General features: G+C 56.2%; 3 protein-coding genes across 3 annotated transcripts; 2 read left to right on the top strand and 1 right to left on the bottom strand.

Annotated features, from left to right (window-relative positions):
• Positions 1–3,919: 3,919 nt before the first annotated feature.
• DICSQDRAFT_131167 (uncharacterized protein) lies at positions 3,920–11,207 on the top strand. Its single transcript, XM_007360310.1, has 15 exons — positions 3,920–4,946; positions 4,994–5,345; positions 5,412–5,632; positions 5,708–6,549; positions 6,610–7,809; positions 7,869–7,895; positions 7,949–8,146; positions 8,213–8,249; positions 8,301–8,885; positions 8,954–9,276; positions 9,344–9,548; positions 9,605–9,690; positions 9,750–9,874; positions 9,928–10,434; positions 10,489–11,207. Exons 1-9 carry the CDS (start codon positions 3,972–3,974, stop codon positions 8,487–8,489), a joined length of 4,041 nt encoding a protein of 1,346 aa, XP_007360372.1. The 5' UTR covers positions 3,920–3,971; the 3' UTR covers positions 8,490–8,885; positions 8,954–9,276; positions 9,344–9,548; positions 9,605–9,690; positions 9,750–9,874; positions 9,928–10,434; positions 10,489–11,207.
• Positions 11,208–11,652: 445 nt separating this feature from the next.
• On the bottom strand, positions 11,653–14,052 carry DICSQDRAFT_76048 (uncharacterized protein). The gene is made up of 9 exons (XM_007360309.1): positions 13,830–14,052; positions 13,668–13,773; positions 13,563–13,613; positions 13,422–13,510; positions 13,283–13,367; positions 13,213–13,230; positions 13,110–13,161; positions 12,122–13,058; positions 11,653–12,048 (listed from the first exon to the last, which is right to left on the bottom strand). Exons 1-9 carry the CDS (start codon positions 14,036–14,038, stop codon positions 11,841–11,843), a joined length of 1,755 nt encoding a protein of 584 aa, XP_007360371.1. The 5' UTR covers positions 14,039–14,052; the 3' UTR covers positions 11,653–11,840.
• Positions 14,053–14,835: 783 nt separating this feature from the next.
• DICSQDRAFT_131163 (P-loop containing nucleoside triphosphate hydrolase protein) lies at positions 14,836–17,594 on the top strand. The gene is made up of 5 exons (XM_007360308.1): positions 14,836–15,512; positions 15,584–16,179; positions 16,245–16,327; positions 16,400–16,495; positions 16,574–17,594. Exons 1-5 carry the CDS (start codon positions 14,887–14,889, stop codon positions 16,886–16,888), a joined length of 1,716 nt encoding a protein of 571 aa, XP_007360370.1. The 5' UTR covers positions 14,836–14,886; the 3' UTR covers positions 16,889–17,594.
• The last annotated feature ends 175 nt before the right edge of the window (positions 17,595–17,769 follow it).

The following is a 17,769-nucleotide window of genomic DNA, read 5'->3' as shown; positions in this document are numbered from 1 at the left end:
CCGTACTACACGACACAGCAAAGCCTTGCCCGACCGGTCGTCCCTCACATGAAGGTATTCAAGCCCTATATAGCGATGAGGGCCCATGGTTCTCCACCCCTGAAATCACCTAGGCGATGCATGGTGTGGGCAGGGACTCCACACCGTTACCTTCCAGTTTCAAGGTCTCGTATACGTCCGAAGGGCGGAAGCTTGAAGCTTGAAGCCGCATGTTGGCGGCTGGGCGTTTGCGATAGCTACGACCTATGGAAGTCCTAAGCATTTAGCACTGACATATTGATGGAACCTAGCGTAAACGTTCCCGTTCCTTACATGCGACACGTCGGGTTTCCGAGCGGGTTTCCTGTAGACAGCTTCATGCGGACGGCGTTCAGTGGTCAGGCGTGTAGCGACCATAACCCCGGTCGGTCATGGTCAGTAGATTCCGATCGGAGATAGCACATACAAATGTGAAGTAGCGGAGTTGCCAAGTCCATACCAATGCGTCAGGGCCGTGAACGACAATCCGCAAAGCTGCGGTGATCGTGCTCTGTGGGCAGCAGCATTCCCCGAGGTATCGCATCCGGACTATCGTATCTGACTAACGCTTAGTTCCTCTGGTTTTGTGGTATGCCTTCGGACAACTCTGTACTTGAGGTTTGCTTGAGCAGCTCCTTACAGAAAAGCGGAAAGCCAGCCGGACTGACCTCGGGCAGAATGATGTCACATAAGACTAAGGATAGCGTGTTCACCCATGTGCGATATACTGATCGTACGAGGTCTCCGAGGAAGACTATCGGTACCGCCCCGGCGGAATTGAAGCGCAATGTTGTCAACCATACACTGATACTGGCTATTGAGTATAGGAGTATAGAAGTGATCAGTAGTCGATGCCGATCGGTTTCCATCCGCATCCCTTCCGGTGACTTTACGGCCGATCGTGCTCGCCATACCTCGGCCAACTAGTGCAAGCTGCTTGGCTCCGAGCCTCTGCGGCAGCATCCAGCACGGCGTGTTCGGTGGGGCTCCTGCTGCACCAGGTGGATCAGCGTGGACCACCGGAGCCCACATCGACCCCCGATCGCGAACGACGTGTAAGGGCGGCGGTCGCCCTTAGCATGGACCAGCCCGGTACCGTGCACATATACTCGCCGGTGAGCGAGAGTACAGGCCCTGATCTATCCTGCCTTTTGGCGTAAAGGCTTCGGCGTGCGCGTTCGGCCCACGGTACACGACGATGGCAGTGGAAGTTGCACAGACGCAAGGCTGAGATTAGGGTGTTCCTGTCGCAGATTGGCGAGAACCGGAGAATGCAATGCTGCTGAGTGACCGGTGCCCAACAACGTGATGTTCAGCCGAATGTAACGGATCGTCAATGGGAAGCACGCACCAGACTCCCCGGAGTAGACGTAGTATGGACTATGGAATTCGCTCCGGGTCGCGACGCCCCCAGATCGCCTTCCTCAGACAGTGCTCGAGAGTGCGGTAAGAGTTCGACCAGGACAGCGGACGGCGTTAATGGCAGTCATCCTAAGGTTGGCCGAACGAAGATTCGACACCTCCCGTCACGCCTGTCACACTGTCCGTGTCCCGCCCCTCCACTGCGATTCCGGGGTATCGGCTCGTATAAAATTGAGCTATAGGCTCTGTGGTACCATACATGCCGCCTATCCAAGTTTTTTCCTCAATGCAGAGGGAGGGGAAAGCAGCGAGGGACCTCGCAAGCTCACGTGATAATCACGTGATGGGGTCGAATCTTCGTTGGACCAACTTTATGCCGCTTCATCACCGCACGTCGCCACGAGCCTCTCAGACTTCTAAGCTGTTTCAGCCACCTTGCACCATGATGACCAATGCAAGCTTACGCTGACAAAGCCCGTTCGTCATCTGAGAGACAGCTGAACGCTACGTGCATGTTCGGCATAGTCACACTGTCTAGAAGGAGAACAACATCTTAGTGCTTTATATTGTAGACACTGTCATGTGGATGGTGCGGTACTTCACGCTATGACAGACGTTGTATGGTGACCCAAGCGCTGCTGGTCTCAAATTAGTTGCAGGTTTTGTGGGATCGCGCTCAATCGCTCGCAGTACTAATGAGAAGGGAGGGCTGCTGCGCATGCGCCGGGTTCGCTCATGAGCACAAGGACTATGTAGAATGAATTTGTGATTGACTGCATTCCTGATGCCTTGTGCATCCTAGTGTAAACGATGGTTTACCAGAAAAGGATTTCGACGGCGTTTAAGATGACTTTGTGTACTCGGAAAAAGGGCAACGATTGTCTGCATGTGCACGGTATAAGCAGATATTACTGGAGAGGCGCTGTAAACCCAAACCTTAGCTGAAGATCTCTCGTACTTGCAAGCCGAGTGACTTAGTTTGCGACCTGCCACAATTAATGTCCAATATATGTAGCAAGGACAAGACTCTACCGTAGCACGCCACATAATGATTGCGAGATGCGTGTGGCCTTTGAACGGATACTGTGATGCCAACGTACCCTGTGAACGTTTCACCTCTCAGCCACCTTGTACATCGACATATCCATACCATACTTGGGTGGCGTGACGATTGGCCAATCAGCATCTAGGAAGAAGTGTGCCATCCACAATCTGCGTTCTGCGCATATAGCGATGCTAGAAGTTCAGTCTGGTCTTCTTGTTGACAGTTCATGAGGGTTCAGTGAAGCTCCAAAGCTTCTCTGTGCCGCCATCTGTCCAGGTTCGGTGGTAGCACTGTGATTCGGTGCGTCGTATGGCTAAGTACTGGTCATGGTTAGCTGTGTGAAGCGAGTACGGGGGTGTAGATAAGGGTCATGACCGCGAGAACGTCTCGCTCGCTCGCTCTGCGTACATAAGAGGGGTTATGACGATCAATGGCAGGATGGTGAGATGAGCGGCCAGAAGACCTCGCGCGGACCGAGCTCCTGGGCAAAATTTTTCGCGCTAAGCCGCATGGTAGGACATAAGTATTCGAAGGAAGCCTCTGCATAGCCTGAAGATGCGCTGGGACATGGTAGCAAGGTCACATGTGCTTGCCTGGGTCGACGTGTGAATGGTCTGGCAAGATGTGTCCGATGGAGATAGCTGCAGCAGCTGCATAAAGCGTACTCTGTAACACACCAATCTCGTGACCACATTGGCCGTATTGGTAGTAGGACCAAGATACGATTGCACAGAAGCGGGGTATCCCAAGAATAGATAACAGGCAGTGTGGCCTGAACTGCACCAGCATCTTTGACGGTTGAGGCGGTGTGACTGTAAGTGAGTACGAACGTCGGATTTCCATCCCATCCGGCTATGACCCGTCCACAACAACATAACCAGGCGGATGTCTATGTGACGTAGATTGTTTGAGACGGATTCCGTATGAACTGATGTTGTCGACTGCGTGCTGATGTGACATGCTGCAGCCAGCGGGTATACTGGCATATTGCGAAGCAGTCTGGGAACTTGGAGGACATCGGCCGGGGAACCGTGTAAGCAGCAGCTACAGCATTGGTAAGCGGGAAGACCCGGAGCCGGCGGGGATACAGCGAATGGTGGTGGGAATGACGCAAAGGGGACGGTTGACTGCGCAAGTTGAGAGGCAGTAGCGAAGGAAACTACACGGGACGTATTTTCTAGCCCCCGTCTAGGCAGAACAGAACAGGATGTGGGCAGGGGCGGTGGCGGAGAGCAACATGCCTGCTCTTGCATCGGAGTAGGATATCTGGACCCTATCACGTGGGAGATGGCCAACACACAAGTGTCCAAATATGGGAGGCTTCGAAACGTCACGTAAGCAGGGCTAAGGAAGTGAGTAAGGGAGCTTATGCACGCCGAGCTATTAGAGTGTCCTATAGGCCACTACCGCCTTTTCTTCCGTCCTTCCCGCTCTCGCAGCCGTCTTGCGCCGCCGCCGGTTTTCTTCCACCACGCCCCCGACACCACATCTTCGTCGGCACTTCGTCTCTTTACACGCATTTTCTGCTGTTAGTTTTGCTTCCGAGATGGCCTCTCAGTCCAGCTCCAGCACAACTGCGACACATCCCGCGCGGGCGTATGCTCAAGCCAACCCTATCGATCTCACTCTCGAAGACGACGACGAAGATATCCATGTTGCAGAGCGCATGCCGAAACGACAATGCACGATGTCCAGGTCGTTCAATGCCCAATGTTCGAACACTCCGAACACTCCCTCCTCCACATACAATCACCAATCTTCTTCTGGACTCTCCCCTGCTATGTCTCATTCCAGTCTCGCACCTCATACACCGCACGGCGCGTCGGACGCGCCATCTAGTTCGCGTACACCACAGCTTTCTCCATCTTCATCGTACTACCGCGACGACTACCATAACAATTCTGTGAACGCGCTCAGAGCGCAGTTCCAGGGTCCCTCGAATTCGTCGGCTTTCTTCCAGCCAAGACCTCAAGCCCTTCCTCCTTATAATCCTTTGGAGCAACCTTCTCCCCCGCTGCCGCAGCATGCGTCGAATGGGAGCTCTTCGTCAGGTTCTCAAGCGGCGGTGCGTCAGGTCATCGACCTCACAGGTTCTCCTTCACCGCCTCCCTCTTCTCGGCCCTCCCAACCACCACCACAGCTTCAGCCTCCACAACAACCTCAGCTAAGTCGTGGAAATCTTCCCGCCGACCTTCCTCCGAAGACTCCGGTGTGTATCGGAGTCCTGAATGCGACCGCACTTGTCCTCTACCCCATATCCTACTTAAACCCACCAGACTATGGCTCGCAAGATTCCGACTGGGCACCGGTCCGGCTGCAATACGAACATGTCGAGAACAAACCAGGCGGGACGCCCGCGACTATCAATATCAGGCCGCCGTCGGTTAGGGGGATGAATGGAGAGATCATCCCTGCAGAGACATTCGCCGTGGTGGAACAGAAGGTTGCGACGCATCTAGGGCCCATGCTGGGAAAAGGTCTCATCCGTCTAGATGCCAAGATTCGACGAGGGAATCGCACGGTGAGCATGTATGTATCATGATTAGTTCACCGACTTACGCGCTGTAGCTACCTATACTCCAATTGCAAATGCTAGTCTTCACACCAAAGGGCAACATTGACGTCGTTTCACAATACCTCCATGCCAATGGTTTGTATCTAGACCATCCGACGCTTCCCTCCGACATACAATACGTATCATCCAGTTACTACTGTAACCCCCATAATCCCCCTCCTGGTGGACACTCCCGAGGCGGCCAGGTCCTGAACCGTCCGGGCTATATGGCCCCCACAGGAAACATCCTCAGCAGATGGAGCGCCCCTGCAGTGGCCGGGAGAAGCGTTGAAGTTCAGCGCAGTCAGGTAGACGAGGTGTTCAAAAGCTTGAAGGGTGGAGACGAGCTCGACGAAGCAGACCCTCGTGCGTACTTCCCTTGTCATATGAGAATAGCGTGTTAGAGGGATCTGACTACATGCCCGCATACAGCGCCGGAGGTCGCTACGAAATTGTATCCGCACCAGCTGAAAGCTTTGACATTCTTGCTCGCACGAGAACAAGAGCTTGGCGAGGCTGGTTGTCGGCAGACCTCCCTGTGGCAAGAGAGGCTCAATCCCCTTTCACAGCAGGTTTCTTGGGTCAACATCGTCACTCAGGCGGAAGAATTCTCCAAACCGTTCGAAGCGAAAGGTGCCATTCTCGCGGACGACGTACGTGCTTTGCCAAACAACCATTGCTGCGGTTTGGAGCTGCATGTGCTCACGTCTCCTGTCATCTATGTGTAGATGGGTTTGGGAAAGACGATTACCTGCGTCTCGTTAATTGCGGCGACGCTCCGCTCGGCACGCGCCTTTGCTGAGACACCGCTCACACCCCCACCAACGCCGCCTCTTCAATCATCGGATGCGCCCTTGACAGCGTCTCATTTTCAGGGGAGCGTGTGGGGCATCCCGCCGCCATCCATCGAGTCACACGGTTCGTCGACGAAGGCGAACAAGAAGATGGCGCGAGAACAGGATCGAATCGAGGCGCAGTATACGCGCGCCTGCAGGATCAAGATGAAGAGCCGTGCCACTCTGATCATCTGTCCGCTCTCGACGGTGGTGAACTGGGAGGACCAGTTCAAGGAGCACTGGCGCGGTGAAGTCATCGTGTGCGGGGGTCAGTCGGGCGTCCCCCCAACCGCTAGCCAGCCCTCGACGTCTGGGTTTTCAACGCCAACGCCTACGGGCTTGCAGCTCGACATAAAGGCGGAGATGAAGAAGCCTACCGTAGGACGACTGCGCGACGGTCCGCCTCTGCGCGTATATGTGTACCATGGGAATGCACGTCGTCTGGAGCCGACCTTCTTGGCCGACTTTGACGCTGTCATCACCACGTATTCCACGCTTGCGTCTGAGTTCTCCAAGCAGACGAGGAGCGTGGAGGCTGCGGACGATGATGAAGAGGACGACGCGGACGGTGTTGGTAGCGAAGGCTTCATCGAGGTGGATGGGTCCGGTCAGCCTATCACGAAGTCCAAGGGTAAGAAGCCGAAGAAGCGAAAGAAGGCCTGTGGTTCTGCGATCGAGGCGACGAGCCCGTTGCAGAGCATACACTGGTTCCGCGTTGTCCTAGACGAGGCACAGTGAGCATATGCACTCGTTCACTCATTTTTGACGGTTCGTTGACGTCGTGTGACCTTCAGTTCCATCAAGGAGACGAACACAGTTGGCTGCCGCGCCTCCTGTGATCTGGTTGCAGACCGTCGTCTCTGCCTAACGGGTACCCCCGTCCAGAACAAACTTGATGACGTCTATGCACTGATCAAGTTCCTTCGTCTGGCGCCGTTCGACGACAAGAACACGTGGAACGAGTTCATCGGCACTCCGGTCAAGTACGCGCAGCCCCTGGGCGTCGCCCGTCTGCAGACCATCATGAAGTGCATCACGCTCCGTCGGACGAAGGAGTCTCGCGCCGAGGATGGCAAGAGGATCCTCTCACTCCCTCCGCGCACTGATGAGCTTCGATTGCTCAAGTTTGACCAGCAGGAGCAGGCGATTTACGACCAATTCTTCAACGAGTCCAAGGCCGAGTTCCACGAGCTGTCGCACAAGAACGAAGTGATGAAGAACTACGTCGGCATACTGCAGAAGATCCTCCGTCTTCGCCAAATCTGTGATCACTTCGAGCTCGTACAGAATAAGGGCCTCGGGCTTCCCGGTGACGCACCGTCACCATACGAGGATATTGTCGCGACCGTCGCCCGCGAAGGCCTCGACCTTCAGCGGGGAGCGATGATCTTTGCCTTGCTGAGGGAAGCCGGTACGACGCAGTGTGTCGAGTGTCAGTGCGAGCTATCCGCGTCTATGGATGCCAACAACGAGGGCCTTGCTGAAGTCGACGCTCCCGCTGCCCCAGCGAAGCGCGGGCGGAAGCCCAAGGCTTCGGCGTCGACTTCTCGTACATCGACACGCCAGAACAGCCCTTCTGCTCCCCAGCCAGTCCTGACACGATGTCAGCACCTCTTCTGTGCTGGCTGTTTCCGCGCCTCGACCTTCCCCGGTTGGCCAAACGTCCAGTCGGACGTGCACAGAGCTTGTAGTATCTGCCAGACTGCGCTGCTTCCGAGCGATGCCGTACAACTCAATATCGACCTTGCGATGCTGGAAAATGTCTTCTCGGGCGGTACGAAGAAGAAGGCAGCGAAGAAAGAGAAGCGGCAGAAGGGCATCGCTCTCGAGGACTTCCATCCGTCCACCAAGGTCCGCGCGCTTCTAGGAGACCTGATCCATTTCTCTAAGGCGAACCCGTACTCGGCCAACTACGATCCGAGCTCGATCGAAGTGCAGATGGTCGATGGCGATGGGAACTGCTTGGACGACGGTGTCACGAAGACTGTTGTGTTGTACGTGACTTCGTTATCTTCGGTGAGAGAAGGCAAGTGCTTACTTGGAAGGGCCGTAGCTCCCAGTGGACCAGTATGCTCGACAAGTAAGTGGTTTTCATTGTGATCTGAAGTCCCCATCTGACCGATTGTTTGTTAGGGTGGAGGATGCTCTTGAGATTGCCAACATCCGTTACGACCGTCTCGACGGTACCATGAAGCGAGATGAACGCACCCGGGCCATGGAGGCGCTGAAGCACGATCCGAGCTGCGAGGTCCTCCTGGTCAGTCTGAAGGCTGGTGGCGTCGGTCTCAACCTCACCGCGGCTCAACGCGTCTACTTGATGGATCCTTACTGGTACGTCATCGAGTCTAATGGAATGTGGACTACTTGGTTGACTCGTGATTTCCGACCTGCGTACAGGAACCCTGCCGTCGAGAATCAAGCCGTAGACCGTATCGTGAGTGCCAATAGAGTTAGCCATCAGAACTTGTCGCTAAGTTCTCTATAGCATCGACTTGGTCAGACGCGACCCGTCACCACGGTGAAGTTGATTATTGAGAACACCATCGAGGCTCGGCTGCTAGAGGTCCAGAAGAAGAAGACGGAGCTGGCGAATATTACGCTCGGCCCGCCAATGAGCAAGTCCGACCTCCAGGCTCGTCGGATGGAGGAGCTCCAGCAGCTCTTTGCAGCGTAACTTATACTTCCTCTTCGCATCTCTTACGCTATTGCATTATAGACTCTTGTTTATTTTACTACTGTATTGTCTGTCTAACTTCTTTCTTGGCGTTGCTTGTCGCTATGTTTTCTTGCTGTCGGCTTTTGGCACTGGCGCTCCTCGAACATCGATTCGCAGAGTTAGTGAGCTGCGTTCGCCATGTATTCCTGCGTATCGTAGTGTCTACTAGAATGCAAAGTGTGCAGCGCTTTTGCGCCGTCCTAAAGTATACACGAGGATCTGGGCAACGAAGAGTCCGATGGTGACACCAATTGCCACCTGAATCATCCGAATTCCAAGTTCGAAACTCCCGGAATACCGTGCCGCAGAGCTGCTGTAAGGTTGGATGAGGCCTCCGCCATTACCGATAGCCGACTACACACATGCCGTTATCGTCGGTTAGCAAACGAAGTTCTGGATCCACAAGACGCGTGCCGACTTACCGGCACAAGAAACAAGACCCCAGTAACCATGGACGTAAACGCTGTACCCCCGACAATGCGGGAATACGCATTCCCGCACAAGCTTATGACGAAAGCTCCAGACGCAGATACAATATCGCTCCGGTCTGAGATCAAGTAGTTCGCCGTGCGGTTGGCGGCGTAGGCGACGCAAGAGAATGCCACCATAATCAGGAGCTGGATGCTGCGGATGGCCTGGAGGTTTGCGATAGAAGAGAATATGGAGTAGATCGGTACAAGGAAGAGCATTGTCCACCACGGGAAGGGCTGTCTCCAAAAAGGCCAGTTTGGATTCCGGTAGCAACCTAATGTAGAGTAGTGAGGCTCGACTTCAGTAATTGTCCGTTTCAAGACGGTGACCTGTTGAAGTACCTTTGATGATATGGCTGTGACCAGAGTCCTCAGTTTCTACGAATGTAAAAACTGCGCCTAGGTTGGTGATTGGAAGCGAGTCGTTGGCGTTGAGAATAAAGCCGTGCAAAACCTCCGCATCGAGGAGACTTGTGGCGGCCAACTGTCGACGCGCTTTCGGATTGACAAGAAGGTAGAAGTCGGAGCCAATGGTCAAACCAAAGCCCTGTGACGAGTCAGACTATAGCAACTAGCCAGCATATAATCCAGCCGGATACGCACGAGGAACAGGGTGTATATGATGGCGTAAACCATTCGTACGGAGCCGCATAGAATATTCCTCGATGTCAGCTCTAGTGCCGCGATCACTGGGTGGGTCGTACTGCTCAGTTTGTGCATATAGACTGCACTGAAATTCAGTACTCACGAATGGTGAATCCCGGCAGGATGAGGACGACGCCAGCGGAGGATATCGCGCTGTAGCAAAAGATGTTCCCTGGAATCGTTCCGAGCGCCCGAGCGAGGAATGAGACGACGATGGAGACAGATATTCTTGAGAAGCATTTGATCAGGTATCTTGTAGTAGGGCACAGATCCTCACTTACTCATAGACATTCGCATAGATGGTGCTCTTCGCGGCTGCGTTCAGCCCTAGATACTGCAGCAAGGCCGCGCTCGCCCCGCTCACGAACATGTCCACGAGGGACCCTCCGAACGAGAGCACGCAGATGATCGACGCGCAGAAGAACGCCAGCACACAGCGGGTCCAGATGCTGTACAGCGGTTTCGCTTTCAGGATCTCCTTGAGCTGTTCGCTTCCCTCGGTCGCCCCGATCTTGTCGTGCAGGACGTCACGGTAGACGTGATGAACCTGGTGCAGCTTCGTGAGCGCCACGCGTCCACCAGCGCGAACAAAGTGCGTCTCGGAGGTGTGCGTGTCCGAGTCCATGAAGCTGACGATGATGAGGTTTGGAAGATGGACAAAGGCGACCTTGACGTCCAGGATCGCCCCTGCCGCGTGTAGCTGGGACTCGATGCGGTGGGAGGGTGCCCCGAGGAAGAGCAGGACCTTCGCAAGGCGCAAAATGAACTTCTGTCTTGCCACATAATCTGTGATTTTTCGTGAGCGAGCAGACAGGAACCAGAAGAAGACGAACGGCGTACCTTCAACATGATGCACGATCTGCGACCGCCTCCTCTTGCGGAGCGCCTGGCACCTTTCGGCGTAGCTCAGCCGCCTCCCCGCTGTCGAGCTCTCCGCGTCTTTGTCCTTCTCGTCCTGCTCATATAGAGAAGCCACGGACATGGCCCTCAGCTTACCGATGCCCCCACTCACACTCACAGGACGCCCTATACCGTGCCGCAGGCCATACTGAAGGAGCTCCGCGACGACCCCGGACCCGCCACCGCTCCCTCGTCGGCGTCTGTCCCGACCACCCTCCTCCGCCGAACTGAGCGTGCGCTCGACTGGCCCGGGAAATGATGAACTCGAGTCCATAGTAGATGTTCTCCGCGGAAGCGGCGCCCGGCGAGGAACGGGCCTGGACGTTTCAGCGTTGCGGGACGGACCCGAGCCTGACGGCCGAGGTCCTCGGGACGGGCTAGAAGCGGAAGAACGACCGCCGCGGCCGCCGCTCGTGTCATGACTGTTTCTAAGCTGTCCAGCAACTTCTGCGAGTTTCCTCGGGTGAGGCGTTGGGTATTCGCGGTATGCCCTCGGTGGGGACGAGCTGCTCTGACTCTGACGGATGTCATTGTTGAGAGTAGCTGCCGATGACGACCAGCGGTTGGACTCCTTGCGAGGAGGCGGCGGCATAGCAGCAGCAATCTCTGTGCTACTATCTGACGGTATGAGTTGACAAGAGGCGTACGGAAGACCAGCTTTCGTTAAAAGGAGGAGGGCGCGACAGAATGCGTGGGTGTCCGAAGGACAATCGGAGACCGGTATGTCCTCCGCGGGGGCTGACCGAGGCAAACAATACATCACGACCGCGGAGCTGAGCCGAACAAGCCTTGGAGGATGACAGGCACATAGTGCTGAACGAGTTCCTACCCAGTCCATAACTAAACGATCAGTAAGCTAGACGTGAGGAGGGTGGGGATGTACACACTTGATCACCGTACAAGGATCTGCACCCAACGAAACGTACCAGGCGATACTCTTTATATACAATACCGATATCCAACCTTGTATACGCTGAACCTGTGCACATGTCTGTGAACGCATACGTGTCCCAAACGCACGTACCAAGGAAGTAGATACTCGAAATCACTGTCACCAAGATCGAAGTATCCTTGCTGTCTCAAAATTCCAGTGCACACGACAGGATCCGAATCAATGATCTGCGACAGACGGCCGGCCCCGAAAGTCGCGGACCGCTGCGCGATGCAATATGCATATGCTTCCGACACCGTCCACAAAACATAGCGACGACACCTAATCGTAACAACCACCGAACACACGGGCGTGTCCAATGACACATCTCTCGACCGCCAGGCAGATAGGTAGAGTTCGAGGTCAAGACTCCTTGGACCCGATTAGGATCCGAATCTTCCTCACCGGCGGCTCGAGCGCCCCGGTATCGGATTGCTTCTGCGCCTCCAAAATCTCATGTCGGAGCTGCATCTCCTCCCCTACCTCCGCTTGCGTCGGTGGGTCGCGGAAGGGGAGCTCCCAGCCGTTCTGGACGGCGCAGTTCCAGAGAGATATCCGACCTCGCATATCGCTACAGCAGGGGAGTCGCAAGGCCATACCAGTCAGTCACCTAAGACACAGAGGGAGAACGTGACGACGCTCACCTCTGGTACTGGTCGATGGCATACTCGAACCTTGCCCGACTCGCCTGCTCGTTGTAGTCCTCGTCTTTCCATCCAAACTTCCGCAGAGTCTCGTCCCTCGCCTGCACGCGGGCCAGCAGCTCGTCCCACATCGCTTCCTTCGTCGACAGGACCCAGGTGACTGTGCGATAAAGGTGCATATACTTCGTCTGTTCGTCTTGCGCCTGCACCTTCTCCACTGGGAATATGTCCGCCGCGCTATCTCCCCCCAGCGACGTGCCCTCCTCTGGGGAAGCGAGGAGCATAACGGATGGCCGCTTGGCGGACTTGGAAGATGTCGATCCGGAAGAGTACGACCCTGCCTGACTCGTGTTGGACAACATGGATGCTGCCTCGGGATCTTTCTGGGAGGGCGCGCGCTCGTCGAGTTCCTCGTGAGGGAGGGAGGATACGGAGGGACAGGGTGATAGGCCGCACTTTGCTACGTCTTCCGTCGACACTCGTAGCGTAGACGACGGGGATGTGGTGAGGGAACCGTTGGTGAATGTCGCTGCGCGAGGGGAGCCGTTTCCTTGGGGTATCGTAGTCGTAGTGCCGTTGGGGTGTGGCGTTATGGCACGGGGTAATGGGGGTATCTTGGAGTCGCGAGTTCCTGGAAGAGGCGCAAATGGTGCAAATGGAGGGGACATATACTGTACAACGGGGGGTGATAATACACGCTCGAAGAATGCTCCAAAGTATCCGGGTAATATTGACGTGGGGTAGGCATTGATGAATCTAGTGGACCAAACGTCGTCGTAGAGCGTCTCAAGAAGCTCGTGTTCGTGTCTGAGGTGAGATGTTGCTGATGAAGCACTGTAGGACAGGCGAGCTTGCACGCTTCCTGATGTCGAAAGGCCACGAGAGTGTGCTCGCAAAGGGTCAGTGTACCAACGTGGTAAACTGGGGAATATTGCGTCTGCAGCCGGCGGTGAATGATGGTATCATTGCCGACATGACCCGCACACACCTTCTTCGATATGCTCAATGGTAGCGCCTGGCTTCATAACTCGACGTATTTCCTATTGATATCATGTAAGCCACCGAGCGTAACCAAGGGCGTCATAGCTTACTTCATACAGCGGATACCACTGAGTCGGGAGATGAGCAAGAGCATCGCCACGGCAAGTCAAGATTGCTGACCTTATTCTCAGGGATACCAAGCGCTATGCCATTGATATGCACATGGTCGAACTCGTCGTCGTCGAAGGGGAGCTTATTTCGTAAGCTGCGAATGGTCATTGAGGTCAAGCTCCGGTGCAGACAAGCAGACTTGGCTTACATGTTCGTGTGCACCCATTCTATGCGCTCGGCGATGTCTTGTTCGAGCACTTGGAGGGGGATTTGTATGTTGACCATGTCCAGCCCAACCTGAGGCGCCCCCTTAGGGACATCCGGAGCATATTGTATAGCATATACTCACGAATGTGGCCTCCGGCCAAAGCTTCGCGGCGGAAATGACCCACAGGCCCAACTGCACAAGAATGTGCATGAGCACAGGGTTTAGCGTGAACAGACGGCGGCCTACCCCAGTGCCGATGTCTAGACATCGCGTCGGCTTCGGCCTTGCTTCAAAGTCGATGTAAGTAGACTTGCCCGTAGAGTCGAGGAGTATAGCATTGTCCAGGCTTTGGCTGTTCAGCGTTCCGCTTAGCGAAGGGAGAGATCGGTGGGAATTAGAGAGACGCACAGTTCGATAACATCTCGATCGAAGGAGCTAGGATAGGGGACCTTCTCTCTGTCGTAGGCATGGAGCTTGGAGCCGTTGCGGTATATGAACTGGTTCTCCTTCCTGTGGATGTTCCTGCGGCTGGGATCGGAGGCGTTTGAGTGAGTGGCAGTAGAGCTGCAGCTGAGCCTAGTCGGGCGAGATGGATAGGGATAGGGAGGGCCCATCATTGGAGTGAGATGGGGGACATGGACGGAGGAGAAGAGGGAAGATGAAGAAGGGACGGTGACATCGCGGAGGGACAGGCCGAGACGGAAGAGGCGATATTCGCAGGAGCGCGGTTCGCAGCAGCCCTCTCCGAGCCTCCTCCGCACCCAGCGCCCATCAGTCGTGCCTCCCGATCCAGATCTCAATCTCTCCTCCCGCTTAGCGCCTAGCCTCCTCCCCCGGCCGACAGCCCCCACAACCGCCACCGCCACTGACGTTAAGTCGCCGGCAAGGCTAGTCTCATCTCAGCCTCTCGCCCACACACTTCAGTAGTTGCGAGCACAAGACTACATACAGCACGTAGCACCATTCCGCCGCCGCCGAGATTGTCTGCTACTGACACCGACGTGCATGTCCTTCCCTGCCCTGTCGGAACAGACGGGCGGTGTACTCGGACCATGAGGCTTGCGAACGAGCGTTACGAGCCTCGCACAATGCCACAACGCTCGCCGTGGAGACGGGACCGCACCCGGCGAGATACTCATGCGGCGAGCGTGGCTGAGGTACGAGCCACGTGCACACCCCTGCATGCCTGGTGGCAGGCCGGTGGCAGACCTGATCGTGCAGATCTACGTAGAATCTGGTGGCTTGAAATGCGGTAGAAAGCCAAACTGGCGAGATCTGGTGTGCACGATGTTGCGGCAGGCTGAGGGAGGAAGGTGCCTCAGACGGAGCCGCGAAGGATTGAGTCACCAAACGAGGGGGAGCGCTCAGCTAGTCCAACGCGACCTGTTGTCTGTCTCTCATCGACGTCCACACGGCTCGCACTCCCTCCGCTCCACAACGTTCGCGATCGGTATCAGACACAAGAATGCAGAGACGCAAGCCCTGCTCCCCGAAGAAGCGCAGGGAGCAGCTCCGCCTCAAGCGCGCCGTCAAGCGTGGCGACATCCCTCCTCCACCGCCATCCAAACCAGATCAGCACAGGAAAGGCCGCAAAGGACCCACAGGACAGTCCATTGGCTCAACCACACGCGCCACCGCTGCAGAATCCACCCGTCGCCTCGAGTCCTCGTTCGTGAAACTCCCCCCGGCATTCCTGGAGAAAACAAGGGTTCTGGCTTACAAGCTCCCTCTCACACGTCCAATTCCTCCCGAACTCGCGATCCTCCCGGATGTTGACAAACAGATCACAAGCGCTGACGGCGGACGGACCGCTGGGGAGCTCACTTGCCCGCGGCGTCCGAAATGGCGATATGACATGTCCAAGAAGGAAGTCGAAGCGAACGAGGAAGGCCTCTTCAAGAAATGGCTCGCACAGACTGACGCTGCGGTGAACGCGTGGTGCAACGCCAGCAGCGATGATGATGCACCCCAGACCTCATCTGTACCCGGCGCACCTGACAGAGTCTTGGACAGAATACCAGAGGCGGCAACTGACGCGATGCCCCGCGCCCCCACGTCGTACGAGCATAACCTCGAAGTTTGGCGGCAGCTGTGCGTTTTCCTCCATTCTAATGCTCGCAGGAATGTGACCATCAATGACACTGACAACTGCTCGTCCATAGATGGCGCGTCACGGAAATCTCGCAGATACTGCTAATCCTCCTCGACTCGCGCTGCCCGATCCTCCACTTTCCACCCGCGCTGCCCTCGTATCTTTCCAGCCTTCCGCACGCGTCTCGGATTCGAACGATCTTGGTCCTCACCAAGGTCGATATCTCCGGCCCAGACCGCGTGGCGGCATGGACAAAGCACCTCAACGCGCTCTACCCGGATATGCGCATCGTACAGGTAGAATCCTACGTGGAGAAGCATGCGGGAGAAGGGTCCTCTAGCGGCAGAAAAATGTACGCGCCCCACCTCCCGTCTGCATTCCGGGAAACGCTGGTGAACGCGTTACGAGAAACGCATGCCGAGCTACTCGAGCCGCCCCCGGAAATCAAGAGCAATCCTGAGCGACTCGCTCGCTGGAGGCCGAGGATGAGATCCTCAGTCGATTGGGACGCCGTCCTCAGGGCACGTGGAGGGCAGGTTGGGACCGTGGTAGGTGGTGCGGCCGACCCAAAGCCTACCAAGCCGCCCCTAGAAAACGGAGTTGGTTCCGAGGGACACGAAGAGGACGACGACTCCGATCCCGAATTCTTGACTATCGGGCTTATTGGCAAGTTCAGGGGCTGACCTGGGGCCGATGCGTCGTCTCATGACTAATGCGCATGTGTCGAGCAGGTCAGCCCAACGTGGGCAAGTCCTCGCTCTTGAATGCTCTCTTCGGCACTCAGAAGGTCAGGGTTTCTCGGACGCCTGGGAAGGTACGACACACATTTGGGCTGTCAGGCAAGGCTCGAATGTCCGAATGTCTCACTGCATGTACTGTTCTCCAGACAAAGCATTTCCAGACGCTCTTCTGGACCTCCGAGGTCCGGCTCGTAGACTGCCCTGGCCTGGTCATACCGAACTATGTCCCAATGGAAACCCAGGTGGGTTTGCTTCCTATGTCAAACCTAGCCGGAAGGAAGGAACGCTGACACAAGAACTTCCCCACCCCGCCTATCCAGGTCCTGAGCGGGATCCTCCCCATCTCACGCGTCTCGGCCATCCCCCTTTGCATATACCACGCCGCGCGCCTCATCCCGCTCGAAAAGGTCCTCGGACTCGCTCACCCGAGCCCTCCCTCGGCCGCCCCCGAGGACAAGCGCACTTGGCGCGAAGACATCTTTACCTGGAGAGATGGTGAACCACCGAAAGCACAGCCGAAGGAGGTCGTATGGACGGCGATGGACATCCTCACCGCGTACGCGAACAAGAAGGGCTGGATGACCGCGCAGGCGGGGCGGCCAGACGTGAACCGCGCCGGGAACGCCAGTACGTGAACCTTCCTTGCTCAGATCACCGCCGACAGCGATCCGCTCACGTCCGGCTCTTCCTCGCATGTCTTCGTGTGCATTCACGACACGGTGCGACTTGTCGTTTTGGCTGATCCATGGACCGCGTCGAACCTTGTGACCATCCCTCTCGCTATCTCCCCGGTCGCAACTGCGCACTGCCGTCAATTCTGTGTGTGGTTCCCCTTCCCTTCCGTTATAGTTCTCGCCGCCATCGCCGATGGGAGGATACGCTGGGCATTCTGGCCGCCCGGCACGGATCTCGAGACGATCACCAAGCATCAGGACAACGTCGGCGCGGGCATCTGGATCGCGCACGACCGCGGCATGGACGAAGAGAGTGATCGTGAGAGTGACGACGACGCGCAAGCGCGTCCGGCCGGGTCCGAGGACGAGGCCGGTTCATCTTTCGACGGCAGTGCAGAAGAGGTCTCGGAAGGTGAGGAGGACCCTGCGACGGGGGGAGGGATTCGGCACCAGATTGCCAGCGAGGGCGGCAGATTTCGGGCGCTGGTTCTGGACGATCAGGACGACGACGAAGGATCTTGAAGAGGATCCCCTTTGCAAGCAAATTTGATGGCGCATGCGGAGTGGCTAAACATATGTGCAAAGCAGGGAGCAGACCACTGTGTGTATCATAGAATCCTTATCTGTACTGTAGTGGCTCGGTTTGGGATTATCTGTATGAAGCAACGTCAACATCCGGTGTACCTGACTCTTCCCCGGAAGGACCAGGCCCTGCTAGCCCTCGCTGGCCCCAGCTCAACTATCATTATCATTATCGAGGCTCTAGTGCCGTACAGCTATACTGGGCTGGCGCTAGTGCAGTCCCACAATCATTGCCGTCTTCCCAGACACTAAATGTGAAC

This window comes from Dichomitus squalens, assembly GCF_000275845.1.
Source record: "Dichomitus squalens LYAD-421 SS1 unplaced genomic scaffold DICSQscaffold_1, whole genome shotgun sequence".
Classification (NCBI taxonomy): Eukaryota; Fungi; Basidiomycota; class Agaricomycetes; order Polyporales; family Polyporaceae; genus Dichomitus; species Dichomitus squalens.
The sequence above is the reverse complement of the archived record's forward strand: the minus strand, read 5'-3'. Positions and strand labels throughout refer to the sequence as shown.